Genomic DNA, 19054 nt, shown 5'->3' on the forward strand with positions numbered 1-19054 from the left:
GTCAAATATTAATCCCACAATGGACTGAACTGAGCTAGCGTGTATTGAGTTCTCCAAATGGTGAGGAAAAGCAGTACTTTCAGTGTGATTCCAGGGGAGCTTAGGGATAAGAGAGATAGTAAAGGCCTCTTCTATATTCAGGTGTAGCCACTACAGCAATCCTAAGATATGACCCCTGCTTATCCAAATAGTCAGTTAGGTAGTGATTGCTGATTATGAAAAGGATTTCCACTTTACAAAGGAATTCACAATTGCATTAATTCAGACAGCAAGCACACTTACCACAGTTCATATATTATTTTTTGTCTACATCATTTTTCCAAAACACTTCTGTTTTGTAACATACTCTAATCTTAGAAGAGAAATCCCCTAAAGCTTTGATGAAGCAGCATAATCAATTAACGGGGATTTTTGCTCTTCTCAGCAAATAAAAACAAAACAAACTGATTAACTGAAAAAAAAATTTACAAAACTTCCAGAGGATGTTCTTGGGTCAATACAGATTCTACCCAATCAGCTAAACTTTTTTAAAGTACCAAGACTTTAACCTTGAGAAAAGACTTCAGGAGGAAGGCCATTCTTACACACTGTTCCCGCCGCTTAACATCTGCCGAGCGAACCAGTTTCTTTCCTCGAGGTCAGCTGTCACTCTGCAGGAAGGTCAACCTCACTGACAGGTCCAACTGTCCTCTTCTTGTAACTCTACCCTCTAGGTTCTCAATACAGTTAAAATCTTACAGTATTTGTATGACGTCTGATTAGTCTCAGTCTACCCCACTGGACTGGAAGCTTCAGGAAGACAGAAACTATGTCCTATGCTCATCATCGGATCCCCACCCAGTGCTTTTGAGCATGACGTCAGAGATTCAAGGTATAAGTGGTACCTGAATCCAGTACTGTAAGAGTCTGAATTAATACTGATTAATTAAATTAAGAAGACATTACTATGGAAGAAATGTGCAATAATACTTTATTTTAGAAATATAGCCGAAAGTTCAAAACCAAGTTGACTATTAACCAGATACCCCATCGCTCAAATGTGGACTGGTGAACCTGGCCTACAACACTGCAGCTGTCACAATAAGAGACGCAACATGTTAAAGATTTTATTTTTTAGCTTTAAAGAACTACAGAGGGATAAATTGATAGGATGTCAGTGATGATGATGATTTTGATGGTAATTGTGAATTATTCCAGAGATTCCCATACCGCTTTCTGTTTTAAAGATTCCCATGAGCAATTTCTAGTCTCTAGGCTGGAGTCATGCAGACAGCAATTCATGACAAAGCGATGGCCATAACTACTGAAATATAAAATTCCTGGGGTAGAAAAGTGATGTATGGAAGGTGAAAACCCTTAGGGTTTTTTCCCAAGCATATGATAAAAGTAAACAAAAATATCTCCCCTCACGTTTTGCAGTGGGGGAAACTAGCTAAATCCGTATTACAATCGTTCAAGTGGATAATTCACTCTCTCAGTTCCCGTGCCCTCGGTGGGTCTGTTATGAAGGACACTGAGGGCAGAATGCACACAAGGGTGCACGAAGTTCTCTGTTTTCTCTGTCAATAGTATCCTGACTGCACACAGTGTGAAGTAAGGAACTAGCCCAACAAACCACAGTGCAGGATGCTGCCTCACGTGCCCGTAAAAATGCAGGTCAGTCAGCGCGGAGCTACTTCAGCTGATTCACTGAGAATATAACAACCTTTTACAGTATCCTTCCTAAACTCTCAGAAATTAAAAATTAAATAATTTCTGATATTCTGAAGAAAAACTGCAGTTTCTATGCCAGCTGTGGGTTGGAGGTAGAGAGATACATGACTTGTAAAGGCAGTGTTGGCTAATGTAGTAAAATAATGCTTTGAGTAAAATATTTAAACACATGAGAAAATTATAAAAACTATTTTGAAGCTGAGATATAAACTACCTATTTTATAATGCAAAGTAAAATGCAACTAGTTGTATTTTTAATGAGATATGAGTTGAGGTAAAATAAAGAATTGGGTAAGGTTCCTGGGGACATCTACATATAAGAATAAATTCCAGGGGTCCCCGGGCCGAGTGATTAAGTTTGCACGCTTTGCTTCGGTGGCCCAGGGTTTCACTGATTCGGATCCGGGGTGTGGCCCTAGCACCGCTCATTAAACCACGCTGACAAGGTGTCCCACACAGCAGAACTAGGACCTACAACTAGAATATATAACGATGTGTGGAGGACTTTGGGGAGAAGAAGGGAAAAAAAATAAAGAAGATTGGCAACAGACGTTAGCTCAAGGCCAAGCTTCAAAAAAAAGAACAAATTCCAGACAAACTCTTATATCATTTTTACATATCTGTATCTATGGATATATCTAGATCTGTAAATATACAGATAAAATTTTTGGACTTATAGTGGAAAGTATTAATAATAAATGACAAAATATATGAAAACTAGTAGAGGAAATAAAACAGTTTTTAGAATGCACTGTAAATTTTAAGTTCCAAGGGCCACAATTCATGTCCAACTTATACTCAGCCATTCAACGTTGTGATTTCTCAATTCTCGCCTTGAACCCTCTCTTTATGTTATATTCTCTCCGTGAACAATCTCATCCACCTCTCATTCTTTCCATTTCTGCTCACATCCTGGGGCAGCTGTCTTCAAAATGAGCTGTTGGTATCTGGACCTAAGGGAGGACCATTCAAGGACTACCCAAGGATACAGCAGTGTTACAGCCATCAGCTCCCACATGCTAAACTCTCACAGGGACGCTTCTCTCTTCATAGAAGCCCTTCTCCCACTTTCTCTCACTTTCCAGGGGAAAGGCATATTTCTCATTCACTTATCTTGCATCTTCCAAGGGTGCATTGTACTGTTATACCAAATAAAGAGAAAATTTTAAATATTGGTGTTGCTATCTAGAGAATGAGTTTTCAACTTTTTAAATTCTTTGCCTCCATAAAATTTGAAAAAAGACCTAATCAAGTTGTCAGGTGATAACTTAAAAATGTTGGAGATAAATTACTATGTGATTTTTGGCAGGAAACTTGGAAAGATTTTGAAAAATTGTGTCACATTGTTATAACAAAACACCTTCCATGACCAACTATTTAATTTTATGTATAAGATTTCTCAGCACTATAACATCAAAATGTGAATAGAATTGATGGTGAAATTTTTCTCATTCAAGTGATGAGTAATATTTACAATAGTAATAAAAAACTAATTGGAAAAAAGTCAATCTCACTTTTTACCTTTATATTTAAAAATTTTTATGTTTGGAAATTATTTATCAAAATTTGCAATGTATTTATGTTGATCAATTATGTACAAGTAAACATTGAAATGAAAACTCAATTTAGGAAAAAAAATAACAAGTTTTATGATGACATAAAAACATTATGTATGTGTCCGCATGAGATGTATGTACGTATTTTTTACTGCAGACAAGTATGATAGACTGATCCAAAAAAGATTTTTCTTGCAAAAATATTTGATATTAGAAAACACTTTGAGGGAAGAGAAAAGAATAATATAAAACTTGTGACTATTAAATAAGAACTTAATCAGACTTTTAAATGTCTAATGGTAGGTATAAAATAGCTATGGTGTTTCAATTCTACTGGATACATTTAGAGGTCTTGTAAGAATTTTATTGAAAGACTGTCTATTTACAATATGCTGGAAGTTAAAGCCTTGCAATTATTTCAAAGTATGATGGAGAATTTTAGATATAGACTTAGAAATGTTCTTTTAAGCAATTCCTATGCATGAAAGTCTGAGCCCAACGGGATCATTCCAGTGAGCTGTCATTAAAGGCTTCGTTTTCCTCACGCTTCATACTCACATGGTTGTTAACTCCTGTCGCTCCTCTTTCCTCAACCATGCTCAGAGATGCCCATTCTCTTCATTCCCTTCACCAGCTCTCAGGGCTGGAAGTTTCCCTGATCTGGTCAAATTCCCATACGGCAGTCTCTCGGAACACCACACGTCTCTCCTAGGTTGTCCTTATCTGAGTTTTGTTTTTAGTTTTGTGTGATTATTTTGAACAACTTCTGTCGCCCTCCTACACTCTCCCCCCTATTAGTCTTCAGGGTGTATAAAGGCACAAACCAGGTATTCTCAGTGCCAGAAAAGTAATGGGGGCTGGCATTAGTTGAATGAAGGAATGTTTCCTTCTAAGTGTCTAGCACAGCGGCTGACACATAGCTGCTCGATATATACTTATTCAAGATGTGGATAAATGAATATAAACCCTTGTATTAAAAATTAATTAAATTTTTATACATAAAAATATATATATAAATTTTCTATAACCAAAAGAGAACCCAAAGTGGGCAGATTGTGAGGAAACTGTATGATGTCTGTTCCTGCACAGTGAGAGTGAAATTCTGGACTATTAGACCTGATGTACACCCTGGAGACATAGGGGCAACACCCTCATTTACAAACAAGCTTGAGCTTTGGAGAAGGTGCTGACTTGTTCAAATCCACAGCTGTCTAAGGACCAGCTAGGAGCAGTTCCTCACCCCTGCTCCCTGGAGGCTTGGGCAGCCCTGTCCTTTCCTTTATCCACACAGACTCCCTGCTGCTTCCACTTGTCTGTACGGTGCCCATGCTGGGAACTCAGCAGTAAAGCGAAAGGTCTGGCTGGTGCAACTTTAGCCTATGAGAATTTACGGGAGCCAATTTACAGTAAGAGGAATTTACAAAGCAGTGTGAAGAATGCAGGGAACAGCCCCACAATAACTTAGAAATGGACAATAAGTTAGGCTCCAGCTTCTAAGGGAAGAAAACAGGCGGTTCCAGGACCAGACATATGTGGACCACAATGGAAAGAGCCCTCTGTCCCTCCACATTTATGTTCTCATGTAAGAAAGGCAAACTGGGACACACAGGGAGCAGACACAAAGGAAGAGAGCTTAACTGAGCTCTTTTCACTGAGAGAAAATGAGCTGCGGCTGATGGAGAGCAGCGTGCCACAAGGCAGCTGAGTGAGGGGAGCAGGGAGGAAAGAGCAATATTGCCTGCAGGCTAAGACAGGCAGTGCTTCCAAAGCAGGGGAAAGGGCAAGTGGCCCCTGCTCCTCACTGAGAATTTCTGTGGTGATAGTTTGTTTTATATCTCATGCTACAGGTCACACCTTTATATCCTCAAAACTCATAGAGGGTAGGTCTAATGTAGAAGGCATTCCATAAATGTTAGTGTTCCCACTTTCTCCGCTTAAAATTCACACCATCCACTAAACAAGGGTAGTCAAAAGAAGCAGAGGGCAACTCCAAAAATGATTAATATTTTATGATTTCCTATTTGGGTTAGAGATTATACAGGCATTCTCTTAGATAACTCTCACGACTTGTTTGGCTGGTAATACTATAGCCATTTTTTAGATGATGAAACCCCGTGACTTTCGCAAGGTCATTTAGTGGGACGGCAGCAATCTGGTCAGAGGTGTCTCTGACTCTGAAGACAATACACTTTCCCTACATGAGTAGTCCCCAGACCAACAGCAACAGCATCAGCAGCACCTGGGAGCTTGTCATAAATACAAATTCCTGGGCCCATTCCACCTGTAGAATCAGAACTCTAGGGGTGGGCCCCAGTGGACTGCTTCACACGTCCCCCCAATGATTCTTATGCATGAACAGATTCGAGGGCCACAGGCTTACGCTGTGTGCCACAACCTGCATACAACTATTGCTTATACTCACTGCAGAGAGTACTTGAGTTCTGTTGGGTATCTTTTTTGTCCATTTGTTTGGTTTTTTAATCCTTTTGAACAAACATATATTACTGATACACGATAATTTGATAACCACCACCGACTCAGACGCAGTAGGGTTAAAAGGCAGGCAGGCTGGGGGTGGAAGCCCAGAACCACCAGCTACTGTTACAGAATCTTGGCAAGTTACTAAACCTTCATGAGTTTTGGATTGATCTTCTATAAAAATGAAAATAAAAACCGTGAGATCATGCACCAAAAGCACTTAGCCCAATGCCTGAAATGCAATAAGCACTCAATAAAGTAAATATTGTTTTCATTAAGATTATCCTCATTAAAGACAATGATATTAGTAACAATTTAATTAATTGCATCAGTCATGAAGCCTGTCTATTACGTATGCTGCGAGCTCCAGAGATGCTCCTCTGCTTGTAATTTTATTGTGGAATGGCCTTAATTTTTCCAATTTCAAAATGAATTTCCAATTCATCTCAATTCAATACACATTTTTGCTTTCCTGCAATGTGCAAGGTACTCTGTTGTTTCAGGATATTTTATAAGTAGAGTGACGATACAACTTATCAATTTATATGTGGGCAATGGATACCACTATCTATTGAATAATTTTTTTTAATTAAATACTTAAAATCTTTATTCTGTATTGGCTTAAAGATTTAAATTGTACATTTGAACATTATTCAGAAAGCAATACATTATCACAAAATTAAGAGGCTGCGTTATTGTGTACACATTTAATTTCAGGTTAAATTTTTTATTCAGAGAAAATCCCATATTGCTATCTTGTGATCTCTGTGTAGTTAACTCTATAATCTCGAGTGTTCTATTCCAGAGATCTGTAAATAATAATTCACCTGCAGTAATAATATAATCCCTATATTTTACTCAGTAAAGCTTAGGCCAATTATTTCTTGTTTATTTGAACCAGCCTGTGAAAGAAACCAGTTTCTGTCCCTTTTATTATACCTTTTATACATACAGGAAGGCTATCATCTTTTCTACATCTTTTCTTTTTAGAGTGAAATTTTCAGGTCCTACAACTTCGTCTCACAGCTCATGTTCTCAAGATCTTTTTATCATTTGTACTGTTTTCTACCAAATGCCTAGCAATTTGTCTCTTTTCTGCCATGCAGTGTTCTGCTGAACTTAGTCCGCAAATCACAGCCTAACAACACCTGAGTAGCTCTACCCGTTTTCATGCCTGATATCACGATTACAATTCAACACACAGCAGCATAGGAATATTTTAACAGGGATCAGAATGTCCCCTCATTCAACTTATCATCCACTGTAATTCTTGAATTTTTCTCCCTGCCACTTCCATATCTAGCTTTTCATTGCACTTTTTGGTTCCATTACCCTGCCCTGCACCAACTTTCGCATCCATTCCACTTACTGAATTCAACATCAGCGATTCCACCTATCTCCCCAGCACATCAAGATTCGGCTGTCTGGTACACAGCATCTCAAAGATCTGCAATCCCACTTCTTCTATGACTCATTGTCTACTAGGCTCATTAGTGCAAATATACAGCATCGCCCAGAATATTTCATAAGTATACGACTGCATTGCCTTTGGAGGGTTTTTTTTAGATGATTTTTAAGGTTACAGTTAAACAAAATAAGCAAACAAAGCAGACTGGTCTGTTGCTTCAAGGTAATTTAAAAAGAAACCTGGCTTTCCCCTTCATTGACTTAACTTGAGAAAGTTAAACTGAGCACCAACTACAGGATTGCCTTATTGTTTTATTATTAAGCTGTCATCCAAAGAGTAGAGATTAAACCCCTGATGTCTACACATGGAGAGCTCAGCAGGTACCATGTACCCTGCCTGCAGGAGGTCACTGTGAATGCTGGCCATGTCAAACGGTTGGCTGAGCAAATATTAGTACACACAGAATTAGTTTCACTTAGCATGTTGACTCGTCCAGTTACAAAAGAAAGCAAAGCAGGAGAGTATAAAAAAAGCTGAAGGAAATAACAAAAGCACCTTAAAGTATTAGGCCCAAATTTAATTATTTTACCACGAAAAAATGGTGGAGTTATCAACACTGAAATGAGCTAACACTATATGTGAACTTTCATTTTAAGGGAATTATGGAAGTGATGGATTGTTCAAATTCACAAGTCAAAAATTACTACATGCAGTAAACTAAACATCAAATCATGTGTCCTCCTTCTGCCTAGAACCACCATCTCCCCACCTTCCATACTCACTCACACCTACGCCTGTCTCCAGTCAGCCTTGCCCACCCAACAGAGTCCTGTTCATCCTCCAAGGCAGGAATCCCTCCTTCCTTGGGTTCACGTCTTGTCTCGTGTTCAGTTCTTGCTTCAAAGCACAACTATTTACAGAGCTGTATCTTCTATGAATTTTGAGCTCCTTCTCTTCTCTTTGCTTTCTGGCTACCAACTGGTATTGAGAATTGCTCAATAAAATTTTGTTAAATAAATGAATTATTTCAAAAATAGCATTTTCCCCATAGCTATATATATATAATTTTTTTGGTGAGGAAGATTGGCTCTCAGCTAACATCTTTTTCCAATCTTCCTCTTTTTGCTTGAGGAAAATCATCCCTGAGCTAGCATCTGTGCCAATCTTCCTCGATTTTGTATGTGGGATGCTGCCACAGCATGGCTGATGAGCAATGTAGGTCTGCACCCAGGATCCAAACACGCAAAGACTGGAGTGAGCGAATTCAACCACTACACCACTGGGAAGCCCCTCAGTAGCTATGTTTTTAAATGCAGGAAGTGATATTTGGGTTGAATACTCACTGGAGAAATTACGGCAATGCAATGGTGTGAGTCCAATTTTAACAAAATGATAAGAATATATGCTAGATGGGAAAATTCATTAAAGGGTTTAAAAGCAACAACCAACTCTGAGAAAAGGCATGTGTCTGTAGCAAAATCAAACAAACAAATAATCAAAAAACAAAAGGGAGGGAAGTAGAGACCACAGTCTTTAAATAATACATTTCACTTTTTTTGTCATATGTTCATATGATTACATCTCAATAAAATTTGAAAGTACTGATTTTGGAAAATGTTTATGTTTTCATAGCCTAATTATATGTGGTAGAATTGAAAGAGGTGTGAAAAATAGGAAAAAAATTTATAAAATTTTTAAGTTTAATATAATAGTTTTCAGACAGCTTAGCTGAAAGTATAATTATTAGTAAAAGTTTAAATAATGAGGATGCTTTAGTTCTAGAGAAGACTGATGACACATCTACTCACTGTCTTCAAGTATATGATGGATCAATTGAGGGATGATAGTGATAAAATATTTTCCTTCTTAGCTATGTATAAGACCAAACAGGAAAATGCTAGAGAAGTTGAGATATGACAAATTACTAAGTCGTGTAGTGAAAGGGACCAGCCCCCTGTGCATGTGAAGTAAACCATCGGAACGAACCGCCCAGCTCCTCACACTCGTGCTGGGCCCTCAGCACAGCGCCAGAGCCTGCAGGAGCGACCGTCGACTGCCCAGAGTGCAAAAAGAAACGGATCATAAAGGCCCCTGGAAAATGAAGACGCCCAGGAAGGTTAAAAAACTGTAGTAAGAAGATGACTGATCTTTGAATTTTTTATGTTTAATATTCTTTTCATGAACATTAACATTAACAAGTGACATTTAGTATAATATTTTTATCAAAATGAATTCTATTAAATAATTTAACCTCACATTATGTATTAAAATACTGCAGTGTGAAATTCCAAGATAAGACAAGTTTACTGTCTCTGTCAAGGGTCACCAAAAGAGTAAAGACCTTTTTCATAACCTTCTTGTTTTCAGTTTTTAATATTAACATTTGTTACACCTATTTATTTATATCATATGCTCATAGTTGTTTTATGAATAAATACCACAACCTTTTGTAAAGAACCTTAGAGTCTGGCCTAAATTAATTATTTTGTTCTCATGGGATAGCAAAGCCATCAGAATTCAAAATAAGTTGGCACCTTATGTATAAAGAATAAGGGCCTAGATGAAGAAAGTTAGTCTAACACTTAATAAAACCCTACAAAGATCAGTGTATTGTGGCTTTCACAGTGTTGCCTTTTAAGCTGTGAACCAGAAACAAAGTTTTCGGTGTTTTTTCCTGTCTTATTTTTCTTCAGTTGATAAATGGAATGCATCCACTGAGAACCTGAAAGCATTAAATCATATCAGAAATACAGGATTTGGTTCAGCTTACCTGTTCCTGTTGCTGGAAATCCAGTCCGAAATAAGTGTTGATGCCTGCTGGTGGCAGTGCTTGTTGCCAAAACTGCATGCCAGCATTATAACTTCTCTGCGTAGTTCTCTAGAGACCACCGCAAGGAAAAAGATTAAAAAGCCCTGTTACTGTCTGGGGAGAAAGGGTAACTCATTATATTACACTACAGTAGACAAGTAAACAATTAGCACAAAATAGTTTTCAGATACAGAAATTCTACATTGCTGAGTAAGAGACAATTAGGCAGAGAAAAGTTAAGCATACTAAATGTCTTCTCTGGAAACAGTACTACATGAGGGGCGTGGCTTCAGAGCTCAACATTACCAACAAAGGCAGATCTTAAATTAAAACATGGCCATGAAATGTGTTTGCTCCCAGTACCAGGGGGTGGGAATGGTGCCACCCAGCAGCAGTCTTCCCAAGGGAGGGAAATGAAAGATGCAGAGCGACAGACAGCCCATCTCATGCAGCTAATATCACAATGGTGCTGATGGTCAGTCAGTGTACAGCTCTGAGGGAAAAAGCCAGTAAGGAAATAGAACAGTACTCATGTTGGTAGGATGCTTGAACAAGAGATCCATTAAAATTATTTTTTGGCCATCCAAGCTTGATGTACGTTGTTGCAACTTGCTTTAAAATGTATTCCTAAAGGGAGGTAGGGGAAATAAAGATAACGTCAGTTTTCAACCTTACCATGTTGACACTTAAAATTACATAGTAAAATTAAAATATATTCTAAATGCACATCTTTAAAACATCAGTAAAATTGTGGGCATGGTAATACTCTATTATAATTTTATTCAACTTAGTATTTCAAATATAGAAAGTAAGGATAAAATACAATTGCAATGATGGAAGTCTACTCCTTACTTCCTGTTGAACAATTAAGTAATTTGCTAACTATTAAATATTTCAGATGAAAACTTTTGTAGCAAAACAAGAAAACTGAGGAATATTGATAGACAGCCTACATACATATATACAAATGTGTAGATATAGTTTATGAAATTGAGCACCTAATATTCGTGCGGTTTATGTTCACAGAGCATATTTAATGCGAAAGTGTTATATAGGCCCAGGCAGTAGCCCAGCATTGTTGAACCTGACATACACAGAACACTGTTCAGTAGAATGGTATTCCAGAGTCAACAAGCATTCAGATGACAACATACTTGAATATCAGTAGCAACGTAAGATACGCGCTCCTCACTTTAATGTGGTCCTCAAATTTTGTCAAAAGAATGAAAGCATGGAAATTACAGTAAAAGCACTTAACTTTCACTAAAATTGAGGTGTCTGATATGCTACACTCTTCTACGGTACAAATATATACAAAAACGTATGTTACTTTTACAGAAGTTTAATATCATGTGTCTCTGTGTTAAGGAGAAAAGAGAAGTGTGATAAGTCTTCCCCGAGCAGACAAAAACTATACCCTAACTGTGACAACACATTTCTCTGCATGTCTGTTGTAAGGCTTAGACAAAACTAACATGAACTGCCAAGCCAGGATTATTCTCATTTTCAAAAACAGAGGTGCCTTCACATTGGTTTAGACGAAAAGAAGCAACTCTGATGGCCGGCAGGCAATGCTGATGGCTCTCATAAAAAGGTTTCCAGCCATGGCAATCTAACCTCAAGCTATTCCAAACATGTAGATTAGTTAGCAGGGCCAGGATGTCACAAGAAATAGAACGATTTTATAAGAAAGAGGGCAACTGAAATAACTTAAAACAACTAAAGAAAAATAAGTAGTGCTCAAAGGTGATGGAAGGCACAGAGACAGGTTCTCATATGCAAAACCTCACCAGTGATAGGAAATTTCGCAATCAAAAGCTCATTAGCAGGACTAATCCTGATCATCTTCAAAAGGATCGTTACTTGAGATTAGGTCATGTCAGCAGCGCAGTTCGGGTTTGCAGGCTTCATACGCAGGAAACCTGATCAGGCACCATTCTGGAATGTCTGTCATGTCTTCACATCTACTTGGATTATCTGTTGTCTGCTCTCCTGTATCCCCTTGGACCCAATTATGAAAGAGCTTTTTTCTCAATGTTGATCTTATCCTTGTTAATTAAAGAAGTGAATTGAATTCATTATGCTCTTTTGTATAAAAATAATGACCAAGAATCTTTACTGAAACTGTCTACATTTTGTTAAGATCTCTGGATCACTCTACCCAGGTTAAGTCCTTTGTGAACACAGAGCTCTTTAACTCTTGGAAAGTAAGTTTGAACTTTAAGGATTTGCTGTGTATATTTGTTCTTAAATTCTGAGACATTTAAGCTCAGTTGACACTTTTAGGCCACAACAAAAACTGGCTTGTATTAAATTTCTTCTTCAAGTAATTGTCATCAGTGTTGCACAGAAAATCAGGACAAAAATGATAACACAAATTAGAAGGAACTAAAATAACTCAGGATCAGTCGAACACAGCAGATAATGAGAAAATAGTTTATCTTCTGAAAATAAGAAAGAAGAAAATATATCTTTTTACGTTGAAGACATTGTATTTCTCCATGCGGTCCAGCAATTTGTCTAGAGGATAAAGAGCTCGGCTGGCAGCATGCCAAGGAAGAAAATCCTTCTCTTCAGACAGGTATCTGATAACCTCCAGGGGAATATTCTGAGGCAAATAACCAGCTCTGCACAGTCAGAAAAGTTAATGTTAATTACATGCAGAAAAGATACATGATGACGCAAAAATGCACATCTTACTTATGCAAATAAAAAGGCAGAAAGGTCATCACATATAAAGAAGCCATACTCACTGTTTACAATACAATTACTCACTTTTTAAATATAGTCCTACTTAGGATGCCAATGCCCCTAATATATACAGAGCTGGAGAGTTAAAATTTACTTGAGCACAAAAATATCAGCATATGTATTTTTAAAAAGGAAAGAATTGTGGAATTTGAATAAAATCAACACTAGGTATTTTCCTTCACAGAAACTCCTCAGAGGTCACAAATAAGTGAAAATAATTCATTACTGAAATCAAATTTCGGTTTCTCAATGCATTCTCTTTCCTTTTCATGTAGCTCTGTGTAATGATATTTAACACAAATTGTTTTCAAAAGGATGAATGTGGCAACTTACAATTTTGACTGTATCTATGTTACATTATAATATAAGCATTTTTCAAACCTGCTTGTTTTAAGAAAAAAATTGCTTTCCATAAGACTTATGAAAGTCAAAGTTAAATTTAATACAGTCCAAATTACAAAAATTTTAGAATAGACTCTTCCCATTTATTTTCCCTTCAAAATACATGCCATGTCACCTTGGTGATCAGTGTCAGATTCTTTGGAAAATATGAAACTGCAGTTTTTTAAAATTATCTGAATACATTTTGCCAATATTTAAAAGAGGGTATAGCCAAAAAAGGAGCCAAAAGAAGTGTGTAGCTCTACTCTCTGGTAGATTGCACACAAAATCCTTGCAAATCAAAGCAATATAGATGACAATCCACAGTGCTTAAAAGACAGTCTTAGCCTGATATTCCTGATGCAAAGACACAACGCCACTATGTATTTTGCTGGATTTTTTTTACATAGTGGTCAACTGAATTCAGGCTTTTAACACAGGGAACATGTAAATATGAAAGCAATGGAAGCCTGGTCATCTCCTTTGTCTACACCTCACACCACCGCTCCTTTGTACCCTCACGAAGCCAGGTGGACTTCCTGTTTGTGCTTCTTGGAAAGCAGGCAGGAGGGAGCAAAGCCTTTTCTCATCTTCACTTAAAATACGTTTGCCAGATTATTCAGTCCTTACTCAGTGCGATAAGCAAAAATTACTCCACAGATGAATATTAATTTGGAGCTGTGTTTATAATATTCATAATAAAAACCAATTCTGAAGATTGTGCTTCAGGTTTCTTTGAATTAAAAAAAGAATGTGTGTCACTCTAATGAATTTGCTTCTCTCATGGCATAAGATCAACCACAGCTAACGTCTGACATAAATGAGAATGGTGCAAATAACCCCACATTTCCCCATAATTTCAAAGTTTCTTAAAGTTTGTATGATTTAGACTACATCCACATTTCTGCCACTTTTCTTGTACAGTTTCCACTCATACATCCTTGCAGAACTGGCGTGAATTCAGGCGATCACAATAACAATTCAATAAGAAGCTGTATCTTTTGTGCTAGTGTAGCATCTCAATAATAGTGTTAAATTGTGTTTTTAAGGGTTTGTTATCTACTGAAAAAGCAATATTTTTTTATAAAAAGGATGATTTGCTTTTTTTCCTTAAAATAGACATAACTTCCAATATTTCAGATTTTATAATTTTTTCCCCTGAAATTTAATTTTAAATATTAATTAGCATGGGGATCAAAAATTTGCCTCTTCTACAATTGCATAATGCACATGCCATTTTAGAGTTTTAGAAGTGAAGAAAATTTATCTAGAAACCATTATTCTTTTGTTGAATAAATAATAAAAATAATGCATTAAATAAAAAACCTTTAGTAAGTAGCTAATTTTGGAAAACCTGGAAAGGTGTTTGGGTCTATTTTCTCACAGATTTAAACATACTAGCCTTATGTCAGCTACAATTTATTGTGTTTTACTTCGTCTTCTACAAATGGGTGTACACTACTCAATGGCTTATGCTTTGTGCCGATGTGACCACAGATAAAGAAAATGACAAACGATCTTATGAAAAAAGACTAGGACTTGAGATAGAGTCGGAAACGAGAACGGGCCTGGAACCACTAACACGCTGGACAGTTAGACAACTTCATCTTCCTAAGCCTCATGTTCTTTAGCTGTGGGATTAGAGGGTTGAACTGGGAGATAGCTTTTTAGCTCCCAAAACTTTTTATTCTAAACTATGTATCCACATTTTAACCTAGTGAAAAATTATTACAATAATATGGGCATAATTTATTTATTTAAAATTTTGGAAAAATACTTTGTAATTTTATAGTCCCCGTTCTCCATTGTTTTAACATGTCCAAGTCTAAAAGGCAAGGCTTGGATCTAGGCTCTATAAGACATTTGACAGACTGCAAAGAAAATAAAAGCACAGCAAGCCTGAGAGAAGTTCCAAATAATGACAAGGCAAATAAAGAATTCATTAGAGAAATGCAGCAAGTTCTGTTTTGAGTCCATATGGCAAAATTTGCTAACTGCTCACCAAAATTCATGCTCTTCTCTAATTCCTAGGATACACTGGAATTCCCACTTCCTTGGTTGTTAGGTGTGGTCATGTGACTAAGATCTAGCCAATAGGATATGAATGTCCTCACTACCAGAGTTAGCCCACAGACATCTCCCATGTGCTCCGCCACGCTCTTTTTCCCTGAATTGAATCTTTCAGGGTGACACTGGAACTCTTATATTGAATACGTCAGAAACCCACCCGGGTTTCCAGATAACTGCATGCCCAAGTACCAGTTCTCACACCCAGTTCCAGCATGTGAGCAGTAAACACACTTCTACTGTGTTTAATCCACAGACATGTTTGGGTCTATTTTCTAAAGCAGTTAACCTTCTCTGATGCAGTTCTCAAAAAGAATAAGAGACAGATTGCACTCAAATTGCCCTCATTTTGCATTGTTACAAACATAGGTAATCATGTACTACATAATTCAATATTCTTGCATTTAGTCTACTAGATCAAAATATGTAGCTATTCTCAATTGGACAAGAGGATGATCAGCTTCTTTACAAAATTAAGAGTTATAAGAGATAATGTTGGTGAATAATTACCTAGTTTAGACACGTGTTTGTGTAACTGGCGGGTAACGATATCTGTGATTACTACCACTGATAACGCAATCAATACAGGGCAAGTATGTGGAATCCAGTGAAGGGAACACAACATTAGCTCAGAGTCATCAGCCCAGTAGGGAGCACACTTACGGTCCTGATGCAGAAATAGTTTCCCTAAATTTGTATCATCACAGGGAAATGTTGCTAACAAAATGGGAGGGAAACTAACAAATTTAAAGAATATTTCATGTATAACTAAGTCTTTTATTAATATTTTAGGAAGAAGTTATAGATGATATCTTCTCTACTATTGAGGTGGGGGTTGGCATAAAAAATGATTTTGGAATCAAAGAAAAGACAATGAGGAAGAGGGACAAATGAGGAAAGTTAAAGAAATAGATAAAGATTGCCCGTATGCAGCTATACAGTTCCTCCCACCTCCCCCCAAACACACACATACCCTGCCCTCCTCCTCCTCCAATTTACTGGAGTTTGCAGTAAAATACGTCTTTAGGCATACAAGAGAATTTTTTTAATAAGAAGAACATTAAAACAAGACTATATTAGCTGATGTTGAAATGTGCTGATCTTAGCTGGCTCTGTTTTCACCTAAGATCCAAAACCACTTTTGAAAACCTGTTCTGAATCCCTGTGAAGGTTAACTCTTGAATCTACTAAGATGGATAGCTTGTACACAAATAACCTATTTTACTGTGAGTTTTCTTTAAAAGTAATGGTTTCTGAGTGCTTGAAACTTAGGAAAAAATAAAAAGCACAATCCTCAGACTCTTCAGAGCATCATACTACGATTTTCATTAATTAAATATTCACTTAAAATAATAAATAGCCTACTACGTATTCACAATAGATGCAGAAGGCGCAACCCCGTCCTTGAGCGCACAGACTTTTAAAGCAATTGCTGAAATGCTTAATTAAAAAGTTTACTATTGTATCTATTATTCTTTGTTATCCCTTATCAAAAGACCTCAGGTGCTCTTTGAGGGAAGATCTTATGACAGAAACTGGAAACTCCACTACTCCTTGAAGCAGAATAAAAAGGGAATCCATGGGGGAGGCGTCTCTGTCCACCAATGGTCCATTTGGACAGTTCCCAGAGAAAGTGAAGCTATGACTCAGGCACTGGCGAGTGGCTGTCTGCAGAAGTGCACCGCGAGTTACTTATTTGTAGCTCCACACAAGGAGGAGGGTGAAAAGTCTCACAATGAGGAGTGCCAGCCCCTCCTCCTCCTGCTCCTTCTCTTCCAGGAAGCCTTCTCCCAAAACTGACTTAGGCACCTCTTTTCTGGGCTCACATAACACCTAGACAACACCTCTATTCACAATAGTTATCATGCTATTAATCATAAATGTATCATATTATCTTTTCCACTCAGTGGACTTAGATCTTCAAGGAACTGAAGGAGGCTTTATCCATCTTTTTATCCCCATGGCCTAATGCGGAATCTAGTACAAAATAGGTACTCAATAAATATTCCTTAAACTAAATTAAATTACAGCAATAATGTCATAGTTCTTAAAAATAGGAGCACTTCACAAGTATATTAAAACTTAAAACCATAATATTTTAAATAACGCATTTTTAAAGTTAAAAGATCCAGCAGGATGGAAAAATTCTATTAGGATGATATTTATAGTGTTTTTGCTCATCTTGCTCCTTAATGGGACACATGAAAAATGATAAGAGGATCATTGCTATCTAGCCAATAGCTTTGAATAGGCTAGTCTATACCAAAATAAAATAGCTCTGTAGCCAGTGAGAAAGCAGAGGCATTATATAAACATCTCTGTTCTGTTTTCTGTGGTTAGCAAATCACTTGCCTACTCTCCTAGAAGCAATAGTGTTATTTTATACCATGCAATTCAATAAATCGATGGAGGGGTTGGAAAGCTCTTTCTCCTAGTCAGTAAATTGACCAGGTGAACGACACGACCTCTGAAGGCCCTTCTCCAGTAAACACCTGATAATTAAAAATAAAACAACTAGAAATGATTTTTTGCAACTCATATAAGTCCCACTACCACCAACACAACCAGCCTTTCCTCTCCACACCCACTCATTTCTTTATTTCCAAACATAATCTCCCAAGAAATCAGCCATCATCTTAACAAAGAGGGTCCTCTGGGCACTCAGTGATGTTAAGAAGCAGAGTCAATGTTTGGCCATTAATTGGAAGAGTTAATAGATATTAGCCATTTGCCCAAAAAAGGAAAAAGTCCTTAGCTGTATGGCCAAAGTTAATTTTTTTCTTTTTAAAAACTACCAACTTAATTAAATTAAGCTATCGTAGATTGAGAAATTTACTGTATACCAGCTATGGTGTTACGGAAGGATGGTCCAAGTTTGTTTCAGTTGCTATCCTTAAAAACTGCAAGATCAGTACTATTATGCCCATTTGTTTAGATAAAGAAGCTAAAGTTTACAGTAAATCAGCACCTTGCCCAGCTCACTCAGTTACTAACTGACAGAGCTGGAGGTCAAAGCCAGGACTGACAAGAAAGCTCCCACTGGTTCCACCACATGAGGCTGCCTCCCAAAACACCACTTTGAATTAAGGTTAAATGCTTTCTTTCTCCCTCCCTTTAATGTCTGTCTACAGGTCATTATCATAGCACTCCTCACACTAAACCTAAAACACAAATGAATACATAATGTAACCCCAGATGCTATGAAGGCAAAAGAAGCAATGTCAGGGACAGGAGAATTAGGGGGGCAGTTTAGTGAGGGTCCTCAGAGAAGGACTCTCTGATGATACCTGCAGGAAGTGGGAGAACAGGCTGAGTAAATCTGCGGGGAGGGGAATTCTGACTGACTGAGGAAATAGCGAGTTCAAAGGTCCTGAGGCAGGAACAAATGTAGGATGTTGGAAGAATAACAAAAGCCCTTCGTGGCTGGAGTGGAGTAAGCTGGGGATGAAGAGCAGGGTATGAAGTTGCAGGGGTTTCTGGCGCTAGATCATGAAGGACCTTAAATAATAAGCGCTGAGAGTGTTTTCTATGGTGATGAAGCCACTGCAAGTTTCTGAGCTGGGCTTGAGGTGAATAATCCTCTACTAGGTTGGCTCTGCCTGCTGTGGAGAGCAAACTCAAATGTGCGCGTGGTCTTCCAAGACAAGCATGGAGTGCAACATGCCTTCCTAGTTGGCCCTCTCTCTCACTATGTGGACCACGCTTATGAGAAAAATGCATCCCTGGTGAGAGAAGCTGATGGCAGGAAAGCAGACAGCATAATGTTTGAGATAGGCTATGCATTAGATCTGTTTTAGAAACAGTTTTTCATACAGGCACCAGAAAAAAAATATTCCAGGGCTGGCCCCGTGGCCGAGTGGTTAAGTTCCCGTGCTCTGCTACAGTGGCCCA

General features: G+C 37.7%; 1 protein-coding gene across 3 annotated transcripts in view; it reads right to left on the reverse strand.

The window, feature by feature from the left end:
* TRHDE (thyrotropin releasing hormone degrading enzyme) overlaps nucleotides 1-19054 on the reverse strand; it is a 351632-nt gene that overhangs the window by 23433 nt on the left and 309145 nt on the right. For all 3 annotated transcript variants that reach the window (XM_070507330.1, XM_070507329.1, XM_014827110.3), the window contains 3 exons: nucleotides 12444-12591; nucleotides 10494-10591; nucleotides 9926-10033 (listed from right to left, as the gene is read on the reverse strand). In XM_070507330.1, the coding sequence (XP_070363431.1) occupies nucleotides 9926-10033; nucleotides 10494-10591; nucleotides 12444-12591 (354 nt within the window). The remainder of the gene's footprint in view (nucleotides 1-9925; nucleotides 10034-10493; nucleotides 10592-12443; nucleotides 12592-19054) is intronic.

The sequence above is a fragment of the Equus asinus genome, chromosome 4 (genome assembly GCF_041296235.1).
Source record: "Equus asinus isolate D_3611 breed Donkey chromosome 4, EquAss-T2T_v2, whole genome shotgun sequence".
Taxonomy (NCBI): Eukaryota; Metazoa; Chordata; class Mammalia; order Perissodactyla; family Equidae; genus Equus; species Equus asinus.